At 35.2% G+C, this 20178-nt stretch overlaps 1 protein-coding gene across 1 annotated transcript; it reads right to left on the bottom strand.

The window, feature by feature from the left end:
- Positions 1-6872: 6872 nt before the first annotated feature.
- Positions 6873-16896, bottom strand: LOC148871275 (small RNA-binding protein 11, chloroplastic-like). The gene is made up of 4 exons (XM_088967353.1): positions 16603-16896; positions 7387-7455; positions 7200-7306; positions 6873-7113 (listed from the first exon to the last, which is right to left on the bottom strand). The coding sequence occupies exons 1-4, from the start codon at positions 16736-16738 to the stop codon at positions 7006-7008; spliced, it is 420 nt and encodes a 139-aa protein (XP_088823479.1). The 5' UTR covers positions 16739-16896; the 3' UTR covers positions 6873-7005.
- Positions 16897-20178: the final 3282 nt, after the last annotated feature.

Below are 20178 nucleotides of genomic sequence, written 5' to 3'. Positions count from 1 at the left end.
GAATTGGTTGTAGAGATTAAAGGGCCCTCTGACAGCTAGCAATGAAAAGAACAGTTGAACTAATGATTATAACAGAATCCTTATAACCACTTTCATATTCAACTTAGGCTGCATTTGGCCACATGTAATACAGAGGAAAACAAATGGTTTCCTTCAAAATTATATTCAGTGGCAAAACGAATTATTTTATAAACTTTCCTGATGTTTGATTTAACATGGAAACAATAGGACCACCGCACCATGGTCCTAGCTAGTTTCTACACCTATTCACTTGTTAGAAAAGTTTTGTTACATGGCCATTCTAGATGCAACCAAACACTATAAAATTGCAATTTTCAGGAATTCGTTCTCTTTCGTTTTATCTACAGCCAAAAGCCAAAAGGAAACTACATGAACTACACACATGTGGAGGGGTGGCCAAGGTTTAAAGTATTGACACGTATTGGCTCGTATCAGTTGATACATATCATTTTGGGACCTTTTTGATACACCTCTATAGTGAGTGTATCGGGGTTCTAACTGGTTCAGGGGGTGGAGGCGTCTTAAACCGGCCCCCCTGAATCAGTTTCAAATATATATATATATATATATATATATATATATATATATATATATATATATATATATGTGTGTGTGTGTGTGTGTGTGTGTGTATGTATAAAACAATATCGACATCGCCCAATACGCCCTTACCAGCGTATCGAACGTATCAATATTTTGAACCTTGGGGTGGAAACATAATTTCTAGAGGTAATTCTGGCTAACTCAACCCCCCCCCCCCCAACATGGCATCACTTTGGTATGCACTCAACCATTGATTTGGTGGGACCACTTCTCAGCTCCTGGATCATATCATATCAAATCATATGATGGAGGTGTAATTATTATTTGGTTGAATGAATGGAGTTAGTTTGAGGGCTTTTCAAACCATTAAACATGATAGAAAACTAATATAACTAAAAACTCCTATGTCCTAACAGCCACAACATAGGATAAATTAACTTGTACACATTCAAATACATGGTTTTTAAAAACGAACCAGTGACCAAACTGGTCAGGGGTCTGGTTACCAATTCAAACTGTTCGATCGTTCAATCCGGACGGCCAACCCGTTCTGACAAAAAAATTAAAAAATTGGAAAATGGTCAAAACGTTCAAACGGTTAACTGGCAAGTTCAGCGGTTTACTGACCAAAATCAACGGTTTTGGGGGGAAAAGCGGTTTTGAAAGAAAATGGAATTGTGACCGATTCCTGGTTTTTTTTAGTCCAACCGTCTAATATGGTCTGATTTTGAAAACAATGTTCAAATATGTTGAATGTTCCAACATCCTACATTAACCAAAAGAGTGTCATGATGGTTCCATACATCCTCATTCCTACTAGGAGAGTTCAGATCTGCACCCCACGATGGAGTGCCCCACAACGTCCCACAGTGTATACTCACCTTGTATTGGGAACATCTCCCAATGATGACATCATTGGATCTGGTATTATTATCGGGAGGTATTCCCAATACATGGCGGGGATGCGTTGTGGGACATTGTGGGGCACCCCCTTGTGGGGCACAGATGTGAACTCCTGCCAGGAGGGTTCCCTACTTCCTAAACATAAACAACAGAATGAAACCAAACACAAGCATGAGCTTTAGAAGGCACATGCCTCCTAGGCAATTATCATTTGCTCAGACTTGTTCTCCAGTGTTTTCACCCGATTGTCAAGCTCAGTAACAAATTTCTCAATCTCCCTCACATGAAAAACTTGGCCATCTGTCACACAAAAAAAAGGTACAAGGGAGCATTTGTCACAAACCCCATAGTACCAGGGGTTAGTGTAATTTACCCTTTATTTATTATTAATATTTTTTGTACTTTGTGTGTTCCACATCCCACTGTGTATTGGGAACATCTCTTATGAATAATAACATACAAGTATAGAAGATGTTTCCAATGTGCAATCGAGACATGCTGTGAGGTTGGTGTGAAAAGTGCTCTATGTGGAGTAGATTCAGACTCCTACACAAACCCTCATGATAGTTGGATTTGATTCCGAGTCTCTGCTATAAATAACTTAGCCTATTTATGGGTCTTAGTGGATCAAGTGAAGTGATAAACCCGCATTTCCCAACCCTAACGGATTAGGGTCTCAGTTGGCCTTAATTGAGTTTTGGGTTGGGCTTAGCATTGAATCATATACATCTCTCACAAGCAAGGTTTAGGTTGGGCTATACCCCTCGTTCACAAATAATGTTTAGGCCCGAGCCTAGCCCTAATATAAAGATTGAAGCATGATGTACATATCTTAGTTCTATCTTCTAATTCCATTTTTTTTTTTACTTATTCTTATCCAATCATACATTTTTTACATAAAAAATATTGTTGCCTAAAATACAATTATACATCTAAGTTCAAACAAAAAAAATCACATAATACAAAAGACAAAACACACAAAGTATTGAAATAAAACACAAAAGATGAGAAATGAGAAGGGAAAATGGAAAAAGTTAGGGTTAAACAGTTGCAAGGTTTTAAATATCAATACAGCTCGATACGTCCCATCAAGTGTATTGACCTATATCTTTGGCTGCCTTTTATTTTTTATATTTTTAGTTTTTTCAAACTGGTTCAAGAAAATTGGTTTAAGGCTCGTCTACCCCCTAAAGCAGGTCAGACTCCGAAACACTCACTGTAAGGACATATCGAAGGATCACTGATACAATACGTATTGGCTGATACGCCTCAATACATTACAAAATTTTAATCCTTGGACGATTGAAAGGTCTGTACCTTAGAAAATTACTAAAATAGTAATACAAGTTATTACCTAATACCTACTAATTACCTGTTATTAATATATATATTTTTATTAATTTATAATATTATCGGGCTAAGATTTTTTAAAAAGCCCAAACCCAAGCCCATGGACAAACCCATCATGCTACCTGGCCCATGAGTAGACCTACTTATACATATATAGCCTGGTTGTGCATAGGTAATATTTGTGGATCGGTCCAAATTGGATTCAATATCCCTATTCTTATTGGATTGTGTTGTATTTGTGTAAAAGTAGCTTTGGGTTAGGATGTAATAGCATCTAGAAAAAAGATCCATCGCATGATAATTGCATATAAATCAGTGTTTTAATTCAACCTATTGTTGATCTGATCGGTGACCTAGGTGGTATCTATGAGTTCCAATGGGATTTGTTTTTTTTTTTTTTTTGATTGAGACTGTTTCAACTCAAAACGATCATAAAAAGTTTTTATAGGAAAATGGTTACCAGGAGACACATCAAATTGAGGTTTCTCCCAATCATAAAACGTTTTTATCTGTCATATCCAACAGAGACAAATGCTTGTAAAACCAACATCTCTGGCTAATCTCAAACCTCCTTGAATGCCAGAGCCTCGCACTCCACCGGGGAACACAGGTTGATATTCAGACCCCGGCCCAACAGGACTGGAATGATCCAGCACAATCCCGTACGAACGAACGTACTGCAACTTATTATCTCCCTGTTGATGTGAGAATACTTTTCGATGTCATATTCAATTAATAAATGATATCCAATCTGTGGCTGAGATTAACATTCAGCTTTTAATCCCCAGCCATTTGCTTCATGGGTTTTTAGATCAATTATAAAAAAGATCTTCTAGAGAGTAGAAGAGGATATAGGAGTTCTTAAATTGGTAGTTGCATTTAATGCAAGTGTGTTACTTGGGAAGGTTCGAGTTGGGAATTTGTCAAAATTGGAATGGGCAGATGGAGTCCAGAAGTTATAAAGATCAATTATCCACATTAAATCCCACTCTTTGAAGTTTGAATGCAATTCCACTTGATAATTTCACCTTTAATTTGACTCTCACAAGAGGAGTTCCCTTCCACTACAAGAGGGTTCTCTACACTAAAACCCTTGAAAAGCATTCCCAATCTGCATAAACCATTCAAAGATGAAGATAATAAGATCAGAGAAAGTATGTACAACATTGACCGGTGCTCCAGTGTTGAGCTTTCTTCGATTTAATCAACTTTTGCCGTCTACATTCGACAGCCTCTACTGTCTGTAGGGCTTTCTCCATGCTAAAAAATTTAGCTGTCTAAATTTCACATGTTAGTTCGTATGAATTTCTTATAATAGTATCGATGTTAGATGGGTTGTTCCATGATATTGGAAGGACATCATATCAAAAAAAAATTATGACCAATCAACCACTATCATAAATATGTTAATCAATCAGATGGTATTTATCAAAATTCATAGGTGGGCTTGGATTGGACAAAACTGCCTTCAACATTGTTACTATTATATGAAGTTTATATACACCAATATATCAGACAGGGAGAGCACTGTTGATGGCAGAGGCTGTGGAACCTAGAGAGCCAAAATTTTTTCAACGCTCTTCTTCTATTCCAAGGTATCCATTCTTGACCATCAGACTTTATCAAGCTGTGGCTCCTACACAACCACATTGATGGCAAGCTTTTTCTTGGCCATGTTTAGAGCATGCCCCCACTAAATAAGACTATCAATTAATTCAAATCCATGGTTTTAAGACTCAACTTGCAGAAGAGGGGTTGGTGATGCTGGGTACTTAGTGGGGATGGGGAAAATTATCATCCCAACACAAAAAGAATTGTGTCAGCAAAAAAACAAAAAAACAAAAAAAAAAAACTAGGCCTCTATCTCTATTTTAGAAGTAGTGCCTCATGGCCAGAAGATAGCTGCAATAGGGCTGGGCTGGATTGAATTTTAATTATGTCGTGCTCCAATTATTGAGGCCCATTGAAAATTTAACAAATTTCCAACTCAATCCTACTCAATTTGCACCCCTAATAGCCAGTTTCAAATAATAAATAGATAATTAATTTTTGTGAAGAAATAAATAGATAAAAGTATGGCAATCTGACAAAGACTTGAGAAAGATCAGATAGTCAGACATGTAGGATTAGATTAGTGTCAGCGTCGGCTACAACCAGCCAGAGACCTTACCAACTCTACAAATCTTTGCAAATCCATATTCAAGTGTTACAAACCATAACCAACCCATACTCAATAATTGCAAACCAATACTTTGACCCTTACAAAACCATATTTAATCACTATGCAATTATTGTAAACCCATGACTAATTCAAACCGATATTATCAATAGACTGTTACAAATCCATGATCGATCATTACAGACTATACTCATTATTGTTAGTTTGTTACTAGGGGTGTAAATTAGACATGAATGTGTAGAGGATTTGAAAAAGTCATAACAAAAGGGTTTGGTGTGCAAATCTGACATGGGAAAGCTTATGACCTTCTGGACTGGTTCGATGTAGTTTTCTAAACTTAGCACTCATTAAAATTTTCTTCTTTAATCTTTTTCCTGAGGCTGAGTTTGGAAGGAGTACAAATACAAATTTATAGAGTATAAAACCTTATATTTTGTATGTATTTGCACCATACATATTTGTATTTGTACTTCTTCCAAACTGAGCCAGAGTTACTATGAAACAATTGAAATCCATTGAATTCTTCCTCCTTCCTATTTAACTGATACGGTTGAAATTCTCCAAATCATGCAACCCATTTTGCATTTTACCAAAATGCCCACTGCATTGATTCTCTAAGGACCTGTTTGGTTCGCTTCTTGAATTGGAATCGAAATCGGGATAAAAAAACCTTTGAAATCGGAATCGGAATAATCTGTTCCCATAATCTATTTGGTTCATACAATAATGAGAATGGGAATTGGACTAACAGAAATGAGATTTCATTCCCAAGAGAGGAGCAGGGAGTGGTGATTCCCTTAAATGAGAGGGAATGCCATTTTAGTAGGAATGAAAATAGGATTCCGATTTCACTCAACCAAACAGTTGGAATCAAAATAGCACATTCCAATTCCAATTCCAAACCCCTATTCCTTCGAATCAAAAGGGGCTTACCAGAATGTCCATTAGGGCACTTTAGTATTTGTATTTTTCCAATTTACAATAACTTATGATCCATTGTTTACACTTGAACATAACTTATTAGATAATATTTTATTATCTAGTAAAGTTATTTTAAATTTCAATTGTGAAATTAACTTTACTATTTAATTTATGCTTATATAGTTCTGTGAAAAGTAATGTTAAAAATCATAATATTTAATATAGATAATAAAATATTATTTATTTGAGTCATGTATATAATCATACTTTCTTTCGAGGGTAAAGAAAAAAGAGGTGAGCCTTTATCCCTTGGATTTCGTCCTTTTCAATGTGTCCTGAAATGCCTTGGGTTACATTCTGGCCGTCTTGGCAATCTTTTCCTTTTTTCTATTTATGTCGAATTAGAACAAGATGTATTTGTTGCAGTGCAAATTTATTTGTACCGATGCAAAATTATGATAATACAAATGATTCGAGTGTAATTTCTGATTTTGTTTTTGTTTCAAATTTTAGGTATTTTGTTTGATTGTGATGCAAATGAAGTAGAATAAGACCTGAAGCAGAATAAGATAAAACCCAAAACAAAATTAAACTAGAATTTGCATTCTTTTCATTTACACTCCCATGCATTTGTATTAATGCAAATAAAATCACATTGCAACCAAACACAGCCTAACCATTCGAGGGAGGAATAAAATTCTTTCCATTCACCTTTAGTCGTCTTCAATGCTGAAGAAATTTATTGTGGTTCAGCACACTCAGAATCATGCTCCTGGCCTATAGTGTTAAAATGCTTTTTATGACTTTGAGCACAATTACAATCATTGTTGGCACTTTGTAGTTTGTAGGTTAGATGGACATCACAAGGTTGAGGTCTCAATTAGTTGAGTTCTCTGGAGTCCTTTCTCTTGTGCAAAAAAAAAAAAAAAAAAAGAAACTTTCAATCTAAATGAAAAAAAAAAAAAATGGCTTAAGATTATGTTCCAGTATTCAGTCAATGGTCATTATCTTTGTCTTTTACACAAGTGACTCGTTTCCAATATAACAAATAATCAACTATAAGAGAAACAAAAAAGAAACAAGGAAATTCAAGTGTCAGGTGTTGATTCAGGGGGTCCTCTTGCTATTGGCATTCCATCATCAAAACGGGATCTGGGCTTTGCATTGTCCACAAATATGATCCGACCATTGAGTACCTGCAGTAAATCCCGCACAGTGATTCCTGAGTTCTGTAAACCACAGGGATAGATGAAAAGGGGTGTACCAAACAGGGAAAGGTTACCTTTCCGTTCATTTCTGTTAGGGCTTTCTGTGCTTCATCTTCCGATGCAAAGGTCACAAATCCAAATCCCTTGGATCTATCGGATACTCTGTCCATGATTATTTTAGCTGGGAAGTGAGAGTGTTAAAACCGAATGGTTTAAAAATATTAATTCAAGACTTAAACCATAAAAGAACACAAGGACCACCTTCTATCACTTGACCAAATTGTGAAAATGCTTCTGACAAGGCCTTTTCTGTCGTGTAGAATGATAGCCCTGCAAAATGGTCATAAACAAACATTCAGAGCAACTACCAGATCAAATTGCAAGAGAAAGTAAAGCTGCATGTAATGTTGAAACCATTTGTCAATACAGTTACCAAACCATCTATGTCTACTTTCTCTCATTTTATCACCTACTAGAGCTACTCCTAGGTTCCTTAGAAATGATTTCATTTCTTACCCTATTCATTCTTAGTTTTTCCACTCATCCATCTCGGAATACACATTCTCTTTAATCTAAGTGGTATTTTCTATCACGAGACTTCAGATGCAACCCTCCATTTTAACCATCCTGCTCTAATTCTATGAGTGACATCCTCAATCTCTCCCTTGTTATGAATTATCAAAATGAAGTACCTGACAAGGTCACATTCAGTTATCTCTCGGTCTCCAATTCTAAGTGTACCCTAATAAGCACTACTATTATTATAAAATTTACATAGCATATAGAATTCAAAAGGGTTAGAAGAACAGCTAATGGCTTGGCTCATGTGCTAAAAAAACAAGGAAAACCAGGGAGTAACTGTTTTGGGCTATATTGTAATAGTGTCATATTTTGTGGGATCAGCACTCAACTCTTTGGAGTGTGTGATTTGTATTTCTTTTATGATTCACTGAATGAAAGTTGTCGTTTCCAATAAACAAATTGCATTGCATATTTTCTCTTTTACTCTATTTATTTTAAAACCTCTTGTCTATAAGGTATTTATCCATAAGATGTGTGATGTGCAGTGAGGAAGATGAATCTGTGGATCACTTATTTATTCATTGTAAGGCTGCTCATTTGCCGTTCAGCCATTTCTGCTCCCTGTTAAATGTCAAGTGGTGCTTTCCCAAATCTCTAGCTGACTTGCTTTTCTCTTGGAAGTTGATGGGCTTAAGCAACAGGGGTAAGGTGCTGTGGTGTATGATCCCTCATGTGGTGTGTTGGGCCTTGTGGAAAGAAAGAAAAAATAGGATTTTAGATTTTTGAAGGTCAAAGGTGCTCCTTAGATGAGTTGGTGGTTCGGGCAATGGCTACTATATATTCCTGGCTGTCAGCCAAGGACTCTTTTAAGCATATCCCTCATCATCAATATTTTGATCTGGGTTTTTTGTTTACTTGATTTAGTTGGGTGTCTCTTGTATTTATTCCGGAGAGACAAGTTTTTTGTTGGCTTTTCTGTATAGTTACTGGCTGTAGATGGAGCGTTTTGTGGACCGATAGCTGTTATGTTTACAGTTATACTCATTAATACAATTACCTTACTTTTTCACAAAAAAAAACTTTAATCCTTCATTAGTATCATCAAAACAATGTCATCAACAAACAAGCACCATGAAACCTCCTCCTGAATATATTAGTCAATTAATCTTTGATCAATGCAAATAAATAAGAGCTTAGTAACCTTGGTAGAGACCCATTATAACTATAAAATTTGATCTCTCCCACATGTGTTCTAACATTGGTTGTTACACCTTCATACGCATCCTTAATTAGGTCCATGTAGCTATTTAGCAGTCATTTCTTTTCCAAGATCTACCATATTCACTCTAGGGCTTTTATCATATGCTTTTGTAGATCAATAAACAGCATATGAAGATCTTTCCTCTTCTCTCCCACAGGTGTTCTAACATTGGTTGTTACACCTTCATACACATCCTTAATTAGGTCCACGTAGCTATTTAGCAGTCATTTCTTTTCCAAGATCTACCATATTCACTCTCTAGGACTTTTATCATATGCATTTCTAGATCAACAAAACAGCATATGAAGATCTTTCCTCTTCTCTCTAAACTTCTATCAATCACCTCAAAAGAAAGATAGCTTCCATAATTGATTTTCCTAGCAGAAACCCAAATTGATGTTTCTCTGGTATACTTGCTTCATATTGTAACCTTTGCTCTATTCTCTCCCAAAGCTTAATAGTATTCTTCGTGAGTTTAATCCCATTATAATTATTATAACTTTGTGTGTAGCCTTTGTTCTAAAATATAGGCACCATAATAGTGCTCCTCCATCATCAAGCATCTTCTTTTGTCTTTTTGTTTTTTTTTTTTTATTGATCAGCAACTCGGAAATTAATTTTATTAAAAATATAAGAAAGCAAAACAACAAGAAATTGTGAAAGAAACAAGTAGACACAAAGTGTCTAAACCCCCCAAAGTATTACAACTGAGCCCAAAACAGTCTGTCTTTGAACCCCTTGCATAGCTAGACCATCCCCAAACATTTAGCAGATCTTCTAACACAGTTAACTTGAATGAACATATCCTTAGAAAGCCATTTGAACCACCTGAGATCATTCCTTAGGTGCCAAGACACTCCCTCCCCCTTCTTTAGCCAGTCCACAACTATTTTGGAGTCACCTTCAATAATCAACGTTTCAAGACCCAATTCTTTGGCTTTCTCAAGTCCAAAAACAGCTGCTGTTGTGGCTACATCACCTTGCTCAATTGGGCCTGAGAAGAAAGCACGTATATTTCCTTCCTCATCCCTGATTACCCTCCAATTTCAAAGGGGCCTAGATTGTCCACACAACTCCCATCAAAGTTCAGCTTCAACCAGCCACTAGATGGAGGGGAGCAGTCCACTGTTACCATCTGTCTTCTAGAAGATGAGTCAGCTATAAGCCTATAACCCCCCAAGACCTGAAAAAAAATCATCAACCTTAAAATCTAAGAAAAGATTCAAGGTCTTGACCCAATATTTCACTTTTAGGGTTATGACCTCTATCAATGCTTCCTTACTCCTCACCTTGTTCCCCAAAGTTCTTGAGTTTCTTTCTTCCTAAGCTGTCCATACCACTGCTGCCCTAGTACATCTCCACATCAACATGCCCCTCCTTTTTGTACAACTGCAAGCAAAAGGGCTAAACAACCCTTCCAAGCTATCAGGACGGGGTCAACTACAACCAAAAAGCAAAGCAAACAATTTCCAAATAAAGCCAAAAACGAGCAAGAGATTAAAAGATGAAATGCAGTCTCACCATTTAACTTACATAAGCAGCACCAGTTGGGGGACAAGTACCAGTTTGCCCTCTTCCTTTAGAGCTTACCACAAGTGTTAATGCAGCCATGAAACACCTCCTAAGAGAAAGCACCGACTCTAGGAGGAATGGGAGTACACCATATTTCCTTAACCAGGAAAGAAGGAGAAGGGGAAGGTGAGGAAGCTATAAGAGAGGTAAACAAAGACTTACAAATGAAGAGCCCAGCTGGATTAAGGGTCCACACCCTATTATCCAAAACCACAAAGTTCAGCAAGGTGAGCAAAGCAGATAAAGGGAATTTCGGATTCCCTAAGATTCCTAGTGAAGCCCAAATTCCAATTCAATCCAGAAAGAGAAGAAAGGAGACAAATAAACTCAAACACTGGTCTACCTTTGAGATTGGAAAGAGCATAAAGGGAAGGAAACATCTCCATCAAAGGGGATTCCCAAATCCAAATATCTTCCTAGAACTTAATTTTTTTACCTGAGGCCAAGTCATAGCTGATGTGGCCGAAGAAAACAAGAAGAATATCATGGATGGCTTTCTAAGGAGTAGCCAGAGTAGCTCTATGAAGACAACCAGCATCCCATCCATTGTTTGACAGCCCATGAATACTTGCTACCACATTGTGCCAAAGTCTCTCACCTTCCTTTGGGAATCTCCACAGCCATTTACTCAATAAGGTCAAATTTTTCATTCTAATATTCCCAATCCCCAGCCCCCCTTCTACCTTCAATTCCTACTCCCATCTAAGTGATCTTTCTTTCCATCCTTGGTTCCCACAGAAAGTCTCTCATAACCTTTTCAGTTTTTCTCACAACTTGGAGGCATCCTAAAAACTAACATATAACAGATGGGAAGGTTAGCTAAGGTGGATTTGGTCAAAGTTATTCTCGGTCCCAAAGAAATATAATTCCTTCACCCAGCTAATCTCTTCTCAAACCTTTCCACCACTGGGGTCTAAAAGCTAAGTGATCTAGGGTGTGCCACCTAGAGGTAGCCCTAAGTATTTAAGCAGCCAATCCCCTTTCTCACATCCCAGAGAGTCTGCCATATCCCTCAAAACACCTTCCTCAAAATTGATGCCTGCCAATAAGCTTTTAGTCCATAATCTTCAAATTGGATTGGAGACCCTCTCAAAAAAGATTCACTACCAACTTCAAGTTTTCCACTCCATCTCTATAATCCCCATCACAGAAGACTAAAATATCATCTGCAAATTGCAGATGAGTTACCAAAATTCTATCTCTCCTAATTGACCAACCTTTAATCAGTTGTCTTTTGTTTTATTATCTTATTAAACAGTTTAGCCAATCATAATAAACCTACTTCTCCCATACCTTTCTACACTTCTATTGGAATCCCAACAGATCCTAACACCTTTCTGTTCTTCATCTCAGTCCGCACCTTCTTCAATTGAGTAATTCTAATTTTACAAAGGTACATGCTATTTTTAACACTATTAGAGTATCTCTCCCCCATTAACACTCTCTACATGTTGTTCATTTAATAATTTTCAAAGTAGTTTTTTTGTCTTTCCTTAATTACCTCATCTTTTACCAAGACTCTTTTGCCATCTTTTTTGGTCATTGCCCGAAGTTTGAGGCACTCAAAGAATTTAGCTTTTCAAGTTTTTAGGCTAACGAGTGATGAACACACTATTTCTCATACCATTTTGTTGACAATAACTGCTCCTGCAGAATCATCATCCAAAAGGAAAAGAAGATCAATCAAGAAATTTCTCATGACAACATGGTGTTATTGGAACCTATAGACACCCATGCCAACACGATAGACAGGAAAAAGAAAGGTTACCCATTGAACCTTGCTATCATTCAGTAGCTGATGAAAATACGGAAAATAAATTGGTCAAAGTACTCACACTATAGGCATAGGGTTTAAAATAATATGAACCTACTAAAAATCAGTTACCCTTATCATATTCTCCACAAATCCTTTTTGCAGTAGTTATATGTTAGGAAATTATTGATGTTGGACATGCAAGGGTGGGCCTTGGCACAATAGTTGGATTGTTCCATTGTGACTTAGGTGGCCAGGGTTCAAATCTTGGAAACAGCCTCTCTGTATGTGCAGGGGTAAGGTTGCATACATCTGTCCCTCACCAGACCCTGCACTGGTGGGAACCTCATGCATTGAGCTGCCTTATTGATGTTGGTCATGCAATATCACATGCTCCACAAGTTGTTTACATTACAAGAAAAGGTCTTCTAATAAGAGAGAAATTTACATAACACAACACCAAAGTATCTAGATAAGCAACATCACAACTATAACAATAAAGAAAAGCTATGCCTTACAATGAGAGGGGAGATCAGCAAATGCCATGGCTGATTGTCATGCAAAGCAAGGGACAAACAGGGAACGGTTGTATTGGGCCCAACTGTAGTTTGAATCTGTTCTCTATCTTTTGAATTCTTCTTGTTGTTAGGAGAGGACACAGTTCACACCTTTCCATGGGAAGCTTGTAACTGAATTATTCTTTCTATTAATGAAATCTTGCTTATTTATCAAAAAAAATATATATATATATATATATATATATATATATATATATATATATAAAAACTATGCCTTATGATGCCAGCAGATTGGGTTTGGGGCAGGTCTGCCTTTTTTTTTATTTTGGTATCACATTATTACATATTACAGGGGATTAAGGGATGGGGACAGAGCAGGGTGCACGTGAGGTCCACTGACCTTACCACAATGAACCAGCAGTTATGTGGGTTTGATCCCACACCTCCATATTCAAAGGGATGCCAAGTGAGCATCTCAGCTAATGGGTCATCAGTAAGGAAGGTCTGCCTTGACCAGAACCAAACCCAAAACCCAATTGAGGCTGACCCAAACTCAATCCAATATGGTAAGGTCAAGGCATGTTTACTACCCAAGGTTTTAAAAGGCTAAAGGCAATGGCAATGCATAAGCCTCAAATTATATGTAAAATACAATTTAATTATGTATTGTAATTGTGTATGCATGTTCACATACAATTTTTTCCTTTTATAACCAATTTGTATATTCTTTCTAATATGAATCCCATGCTTTTTATTTTATATTTAGTTTTATGTTTATAACCTTCTCTACTTAAATTAATATTTGTACTTAATTCATTCATATATCAATATATTTTACTTATTTATTTGTAATTATTCTGCATCTAAGAAATACAACTTATTTTTTTCATAACCAATTTATATATTTACTTATTTATTAGATATGTATTTTTTTAATATGAATCATATGTTTTTGAAATTTTATTTGCATTTGTAACCTTTTCTACCTAAACAAATAATTTTTATTTAGTTTACATATATTCTAGTCTCCTTTTCAATATCAAATAAAGAGCAGCCCAGTGCACAAGGCTCCCAATGCAGGGTTTGGGGAGGGACAGATGTACACAGCTTTACCCCTGCACATACAGAGAGGCTATTTCCAAGATTTGAACCCTAATCACCCAGGTCACAATGAAGAAACCCAACCATTGCGCCAAGGCCCACCCTAGTCACCCTCACTTTTCAATATGAAATGATTTGTAAATTTTTCATTATATACAACTTCTTTGTTGGAACTAAATAGCTTTTAAGTGAGGGTGAACAAAAAGAGTCTGAAATTTTTGTTCAATTTTCTTAGTGTATTAATAATTGTTGTTTTATTTATATTTATTTTTTATTTAAAAAAACCATAACTATCACTTTTTTTTTAGATTGGCAGGTTCCACTATCAATCTCATGGGTAAGCAAATGAATGGATGCAATATTATCATATGTGGCACATTAGGATTATTATATTTAGTAAGTGATAGGAGAGCAAAGTGATACTTTTTTATTAAGAGATATTATGAGAGTTTTTTTAGTGTAAATATACTGTTTATTTCTATGAAAATTTTGGAAGGTATCACACATTGATATATATTTCAGAAGATCATACATTAATATATGCTTAGTTTTTATTTTATTTTTTTCAATTTGATGATTTCTGGATGGGGCATATGCCTCATCAAAATTGAGGTGTAAGCCTCTTGTAATGATTATAAGGCAGCAAAAGCAATGTGGTTTAGCTCTGTCTTGCATTGAGGTGTATGCCTCACCGCCTTTTAAAACTATGATTGAACCCAGCCCGTTGGCATACCTAACCATATGAAACAAAGATCATTGAATGCATAGAAAATGGAGCTATATGGTACAAGTTGAAGGTTCAAAATGAACAAAGGCAGGGCAAAAGAGAACCTTTTCTTTTTCTTTGACAAGTATAAAGAAGAACCTATTTTTAGCTGGTGACAAAGGAAAAGTAGTAGCAGTCCTAGATGGAAAGGAATGGAGGAATAAGATTTTTCCTACTAAACCTACCAAGGTGGGATAAGGAAGATTATAATGATGATAATGATTAAGATGAGCCATCCTGGTTTTCATAACTTCTGATGAAAATTAAGGAATTCTTAGTAGAAGTAAAATTTAAGACGAGTAATATATCATAGCACAAGCCATCATAGTGATGGACGCTTTTTGTCAAGCACATATTTACTAGATAAAAAACAATCATTCTGTCTAGTTGTAAAATTTCAGTGAAGACCCAGAAAGTGTCTACGAAACTTTCAATCATCACCTCTTTGTGAGGAAAATCTGGATGTTAACAAACCAATACCATCTCTATAACCAAGAGGAATGGTTATATTGTATATTGGTGGCATAGATTACTAGCCATCAGAGAGGACATTGGGTATGGGAAAAACTGCCTTTCTCTTGTGGAAGGTCGCAACTGAAGGAATAACTTCATTTTTATGAATCAGGTCTCAAAACTGGCCAAAACAGTGGATCACACCCAGAGAATGTTGGCAGGATTCTTAAAACTCATAAAGATTGATCACAGGTGATAATTGCATAAGAGAAGAAATACTGTAGTGGTTTGATGGACTCTTCCAACACCACCAACAATCAAGTATAATTTGATCCATTTGTTAGGGATTTGGGAATCATGGAAGGGATGCCATAGGGTGTATTGTAAGGAATGAGCATGGAAGAATTATTGATTTGAAGATAAAACTCCTAGGTAGAACCAACATAGATTTGGCTGAGGCTTTGGTTACAAGGGAAGTGTCATTACTGGACAAGAATATTGATCAGGCAGATCAAATATGGTTAGAAGGTGATTTAGAATTAGTCATAGACAGCTAGTAGGAAAAGAATACCATTCCATAGCACATTCAGTTTACCATTACAGATATGTGAAGCATTGTAAGAAGGGACCAGATAGAGGTGAAAGTCTACCAAGAAGGAAATCAAGGGGCCAACCATCTTAGAAGTAGAGTTTATTGCAGTAAAACTCACTTGACAAGCAGGATTGGCTAGTCCTGGATTGCATTGCTTTCAAGGTCACTGTGCTAAGCCCTGTGAAGTGTAGTCTGTAGTGATCTTCCCTCTTGTAACAACCACCCCCCCCCCAAAAAAAAAAAAAAAAAAAATCTTGCGAGATATAATTAGATTGAAAACTGAATCTTCGATTTGGGTCACTACCATTAGTTTTAAGACTGAATTTCAAGGAAAGAACTTGTTGAGATGTTAGCTAAGAGTTGTATAACACCTTCAAGAAAAGTAGAAAACCCACTAAATAGACAATGTAAATTGGTATGTTCTATCAGTATACTATTCAAGTGAGACGTGAAGTTCCTGTACTCTCAGGTCTTTCAGTAGAGAACATGATCAAACCAAATAAAATTTCTTATTTTGCACCAGAAAGTTCTGTAAGAGAAGAAGAAAAAGAAAAGAAATTTAGCCCAAGTATACCCGCCCATGTCACCCTTTACCACAGTTTTTATTCCCTAATTACCCTTCTTTTTTCTTGTTTAACTTTCTAAAAATCAATACCCTTTCCCAAAATCTAAAATTCAATCTTTTGGTTCCATTTAAAGAATTTTTCTTTGTTAGTTGTCTCTAATCATGATTTCTTTCTACTATGATCAATTACTTGTCACTAAGTATTTTTCTGTTTCTGAAACAGCGATTTTACAGAGACTACTAAGTTCTTGTTTCACAAACGACAAAATAATCAAGGAAAGGAAAGAATGTAGAAATGAAATAGAAGAAAAATCCAACCATAGGTAATTAAACAAAGCAGCAAGAGAGAGAGAGAGAGAGAGAGAGAGTTTTACCCCCAACGAAAAGCTTGGAAGTGATTCCTCTGTGAGAGATAAGGTAAGGTGGAGGAAGGAGAGAAGGAGAAATATTGTTAGGGTTTAATCGAGAGAGTTGCTTGATGAGTCGTGGAATTCCTCTAAACGTGGCCATGTGGGTAAGTCACTGAAGCTCTTTTTTGCAGTCTCTCTGTCTCTGCCTCTCTGGTCGAGCGAGGCATGAACAGTCAGTGTGACAACATCGAAATTCTTGCAGGTTAAAAGTCCAGTACGTAGGGCTATAACCGGATTGGATTCGGATCGGATTTAACTAGATCCGCATTCAACTTATTATGGTTAAAATGAAAAAAGTAAGGGGAAATTGTCTTTATTAATTAGACATGAAAAAAAGAAAAAAGTTCAAAAAAATATTTTCAAATATAAAATACATAAAAATACAGAAATTTTAAAAAATATAAAAAATTATAGAATTTGTAAACAAAATAAAAACATTATTTTCAAATTATAGAAACTATAGAAATTGAAAAAACAAAATCAGAAAATAAAAATTGTAAAAAACCACAAAAAATTATAGAAAAACACATAAATTTCAAATAAATAGCAAAAAATATAGGAAAGTTTATAGATTGTAGAAAATAGAAAAATATAAAAAACAGAAATTATAAAAAGCATTGGAAATTATAACAAAACACTAAAAATGCAAAAAAAAAAATTGAAAAGTACCCTTTTCCTCTAACTCGCCATCCAAGGGTAATTTGGTCATGAAAATTGTTATTTATGCTGATGTAGACACCTCTGTTAAAAAGCATTAACGGTGAACTAAAAGAAGGTAAATTTTAGAAAATAAAAACTTACTAATATGGTGAGTTTTAGACATTTTGAAAAGTTGTGGTGAGTTTAATAGAAATGCTGGAAGCTCATGGTGAGTTTTAGATAATTTTCCAAAAATAAAAAACATTTAGAAAAATTACTTACTAGTAATTAGTTTATATGCTTTCAAAAAGTAATTAGTTTATACAGTATATGTTTTCCTACCTTTTTATTCAAACCAAATAGAATGAGTTTGTCAAATGTGTTATTTCTCAATGCCATAATCAAATAATAAAACGTAAGAAAAAAAGATAAAATACAAAAAAAAAATTATTAAAAGTACAAAACTTTGTAGAAAGCGATTAGGCATATTTCTAATATTTTATATTGATCATATTAAAAATATAAGTATGATGTATAAGAATTAATTTTATTGATGATGCAAATGAAATACAAAATTTAAAATTGATCCAAAAATAAAATCGTTTTCCTATTCAATAGTTGGTTAATAGTTCAACCTTTCAAGTCAATTATGTCAACCCTTATTGTCATAATTAAATAATAAAAAATTACAAAAAGGAAAAACACAAAAAATTATGAAAAAATACATTTTTTAAAAAAAAATGAACACAACTCTAATATTATATATTCATCATGTTAAATAAAAAAAGTGTGATAAATAGGACTTGGAAAGATATTGTTAATGTTATCATCATCATCTAAAATTGCCACATACAAAACATGTGCATATTTGTTAATGTATAATAAATATTTAAATATAATTTAACAATTATAAACTCTATAGAATTATACTGCATGTCAATAATAATAATAATTATAACTATATATACATACCAGTAATTAGTTTATAAAATCACTCCCAAAGTTGATGTGAGTTGAATCCTCATCGTTCTCCAACTTAGAAGAATTAATGGGCATAGGCAAGGTTAACAGTGAGGATAAAGTGAGAACATGGCTGAGGGTAATGAGGGAGATGATGAAATTGAAGATATTGAGGATGATGATGAAGATTTCGATGAGGAAGGAGGAGAAATAACAAAACAAAATTGATTCCCTTGTGACCTCAGCGCCACGTGCCCCAACCATTGATGAATGTTACAAAGGGAAGGAAATTGCCTGCATGATAGAGGAAATGTGTCTAGACTACTTGACTGAAGGAAAAATTATTAATGGAGCTACTTGCATGGAATGTTAGGGGGGCAGGAAGACCCACCCTCCAAAAGACCAAGAAGTAGGAGAACTAGTACACAATAATCACCCAGCTATTATAGAAATGTTTGAAACTAGAGTTCAACCTTTGATGTAATTAAGTCAGTTTGCTAGAATAATATATGTAATGTTGATGTTATCTACTCTAATGAAAGGATTATCCATTGCTAAGTCCATGACTATGAAACAAAAAATCTATGGACTTTTCTTTTGTATATGCACCCCCAAATAGGAAAGACCAAGGACCCACATGAGATATATTAAGAGAAATTGCAAACTCAAATGATCTACCATGAATGGTAATTAGAGATTTTAATGCTATGACCTATGAGATCTCCAATGGATAAATGTGGGGGATGGCCTATAAACTTGAATCATGCACCTAAGGAGCTTCAATAATCTCATAGAGGATTACAACTTAATGGGCCTAGAAATGAGAGGATCCAAATACACATGGAATAATAATTCTATTTTTGAAAATTTAGAAAAAAAAAAACATTAGTAAATGAGGAATGGATGACCAGCTACCCTTATGCTTTCACTGAAAACTTTTCCCTTCTTGAGCTCGGATCACACTCCTATGCTTTTCCACATAGGCCAAAAAGTAGACCTCGGTGGCAAGCCCTTCAAATTTGAAATAATGTGGGGAAACAATTCTGAACTGGGACAAATTATTTACAATTTGTGAACGCAGAGAAATATGGGTTCAAAGGGACAACAATTTATTAATAAGAGGAATCGCACATGCAATTGGTGAAATCAGGAAATGGAATAAACTAAAATTTGGGAATATCATTGAGAAAAAGTAAAACATAATGAACCAATTGAAAATTGTCCAAGAAAAACTAATAGATAATCTTGAAAGAAGGGATACTGTAAATAATGAGGTAGCTCTCCAAAAACAATTGAATAGAATCCTTCATAAAGAAAAAAATGTTTTGGGCTCAAAAAATCTAGGATAAACTTGATGAGACTACAGGACCAAAACACTAAATATTTTCATACTTCTACCCTCATTAGAAGAATCAGGAACCGTATATACAAAGTAGAAGATAATAATGGAAATTAGGTGGAGGGGGTGGAGGGAATTTAAGGGAGGAGAATTGACAAATGCAGAGAATGTATTAGCAAAACCAGATGAGGTAATTATAGAGAGAAAAAATGACTCCCTTATTAAAGATGTGACTTCAAAATAAATATGGATTGTGGTAAAATCTATGGGAGACACGAAAGCACCTTGACCTGATGGACTAAATGCTTAGTTAAAAAAAAAAAATACGAGTCAATCATTTGGAAGTCACTGTAAATTCTTTTTCCCACTCACAGAGAATGACCAAGGGTTTAAACATTAATCCCAAAAATTAATAATTTGGATTCCACTAAATGATTTAGACCAATATGTTTGTGCAACACTAAATATAAAATTATAGCAAAAACTTCTAGTAAATAAACTAAAACCCCTGCTAGGAGGAGAATAGTAGCACCATTATAGAGTGCTTTGTGCCAGGGAGATAAATAATTGACAACATTCCGGTGGCCCATGAAATGACGGAT

The sequence above is a fragment of the Nelumbo lutea genome, chromosome 2 (assembly GCF_056320005.1).
Source record: "Nelumbo lutea isolate HS-2025 chromosome 2, American lotus-T2T, whole genome shotgun sequence".
NCBI classification, from domain to species: domain Eukaryota; kingdom Viridiplantae; phylum Streptophyta; class Magnoliopsida; order Proteales; family Nelumbonaceae; genus Nelumbo; species Nelumbo lutea.
This window is presented reverse-complemented; position numbering and strand designations above follow the sequence as displayed.

Bases quoted from the DNA above. Each gene is read 5' to 3' on its own strand.
- LOC148871275 (XM_088967353.1), bottom strand. From the start codon at position 16,738: ATGGCCACGTTTAGAGGAATTCCACGACTCATCAAGCAACTCTCTCGA. The intron at 7,307-7,386 runs GTGGTCCTTGTG...CTCACTTCCCAG, and splicing joins ATTTGGTCAAGTGATAGAAG to CTAAAATAATCATGGACAGA. The intron at 7,114-7,199 runs GTAACCTTTCCC...GATTTACTGCAG, and splicing joins TAACAGAAATGAACGGAAAG to GTACTCAATGGTCGGATCAT.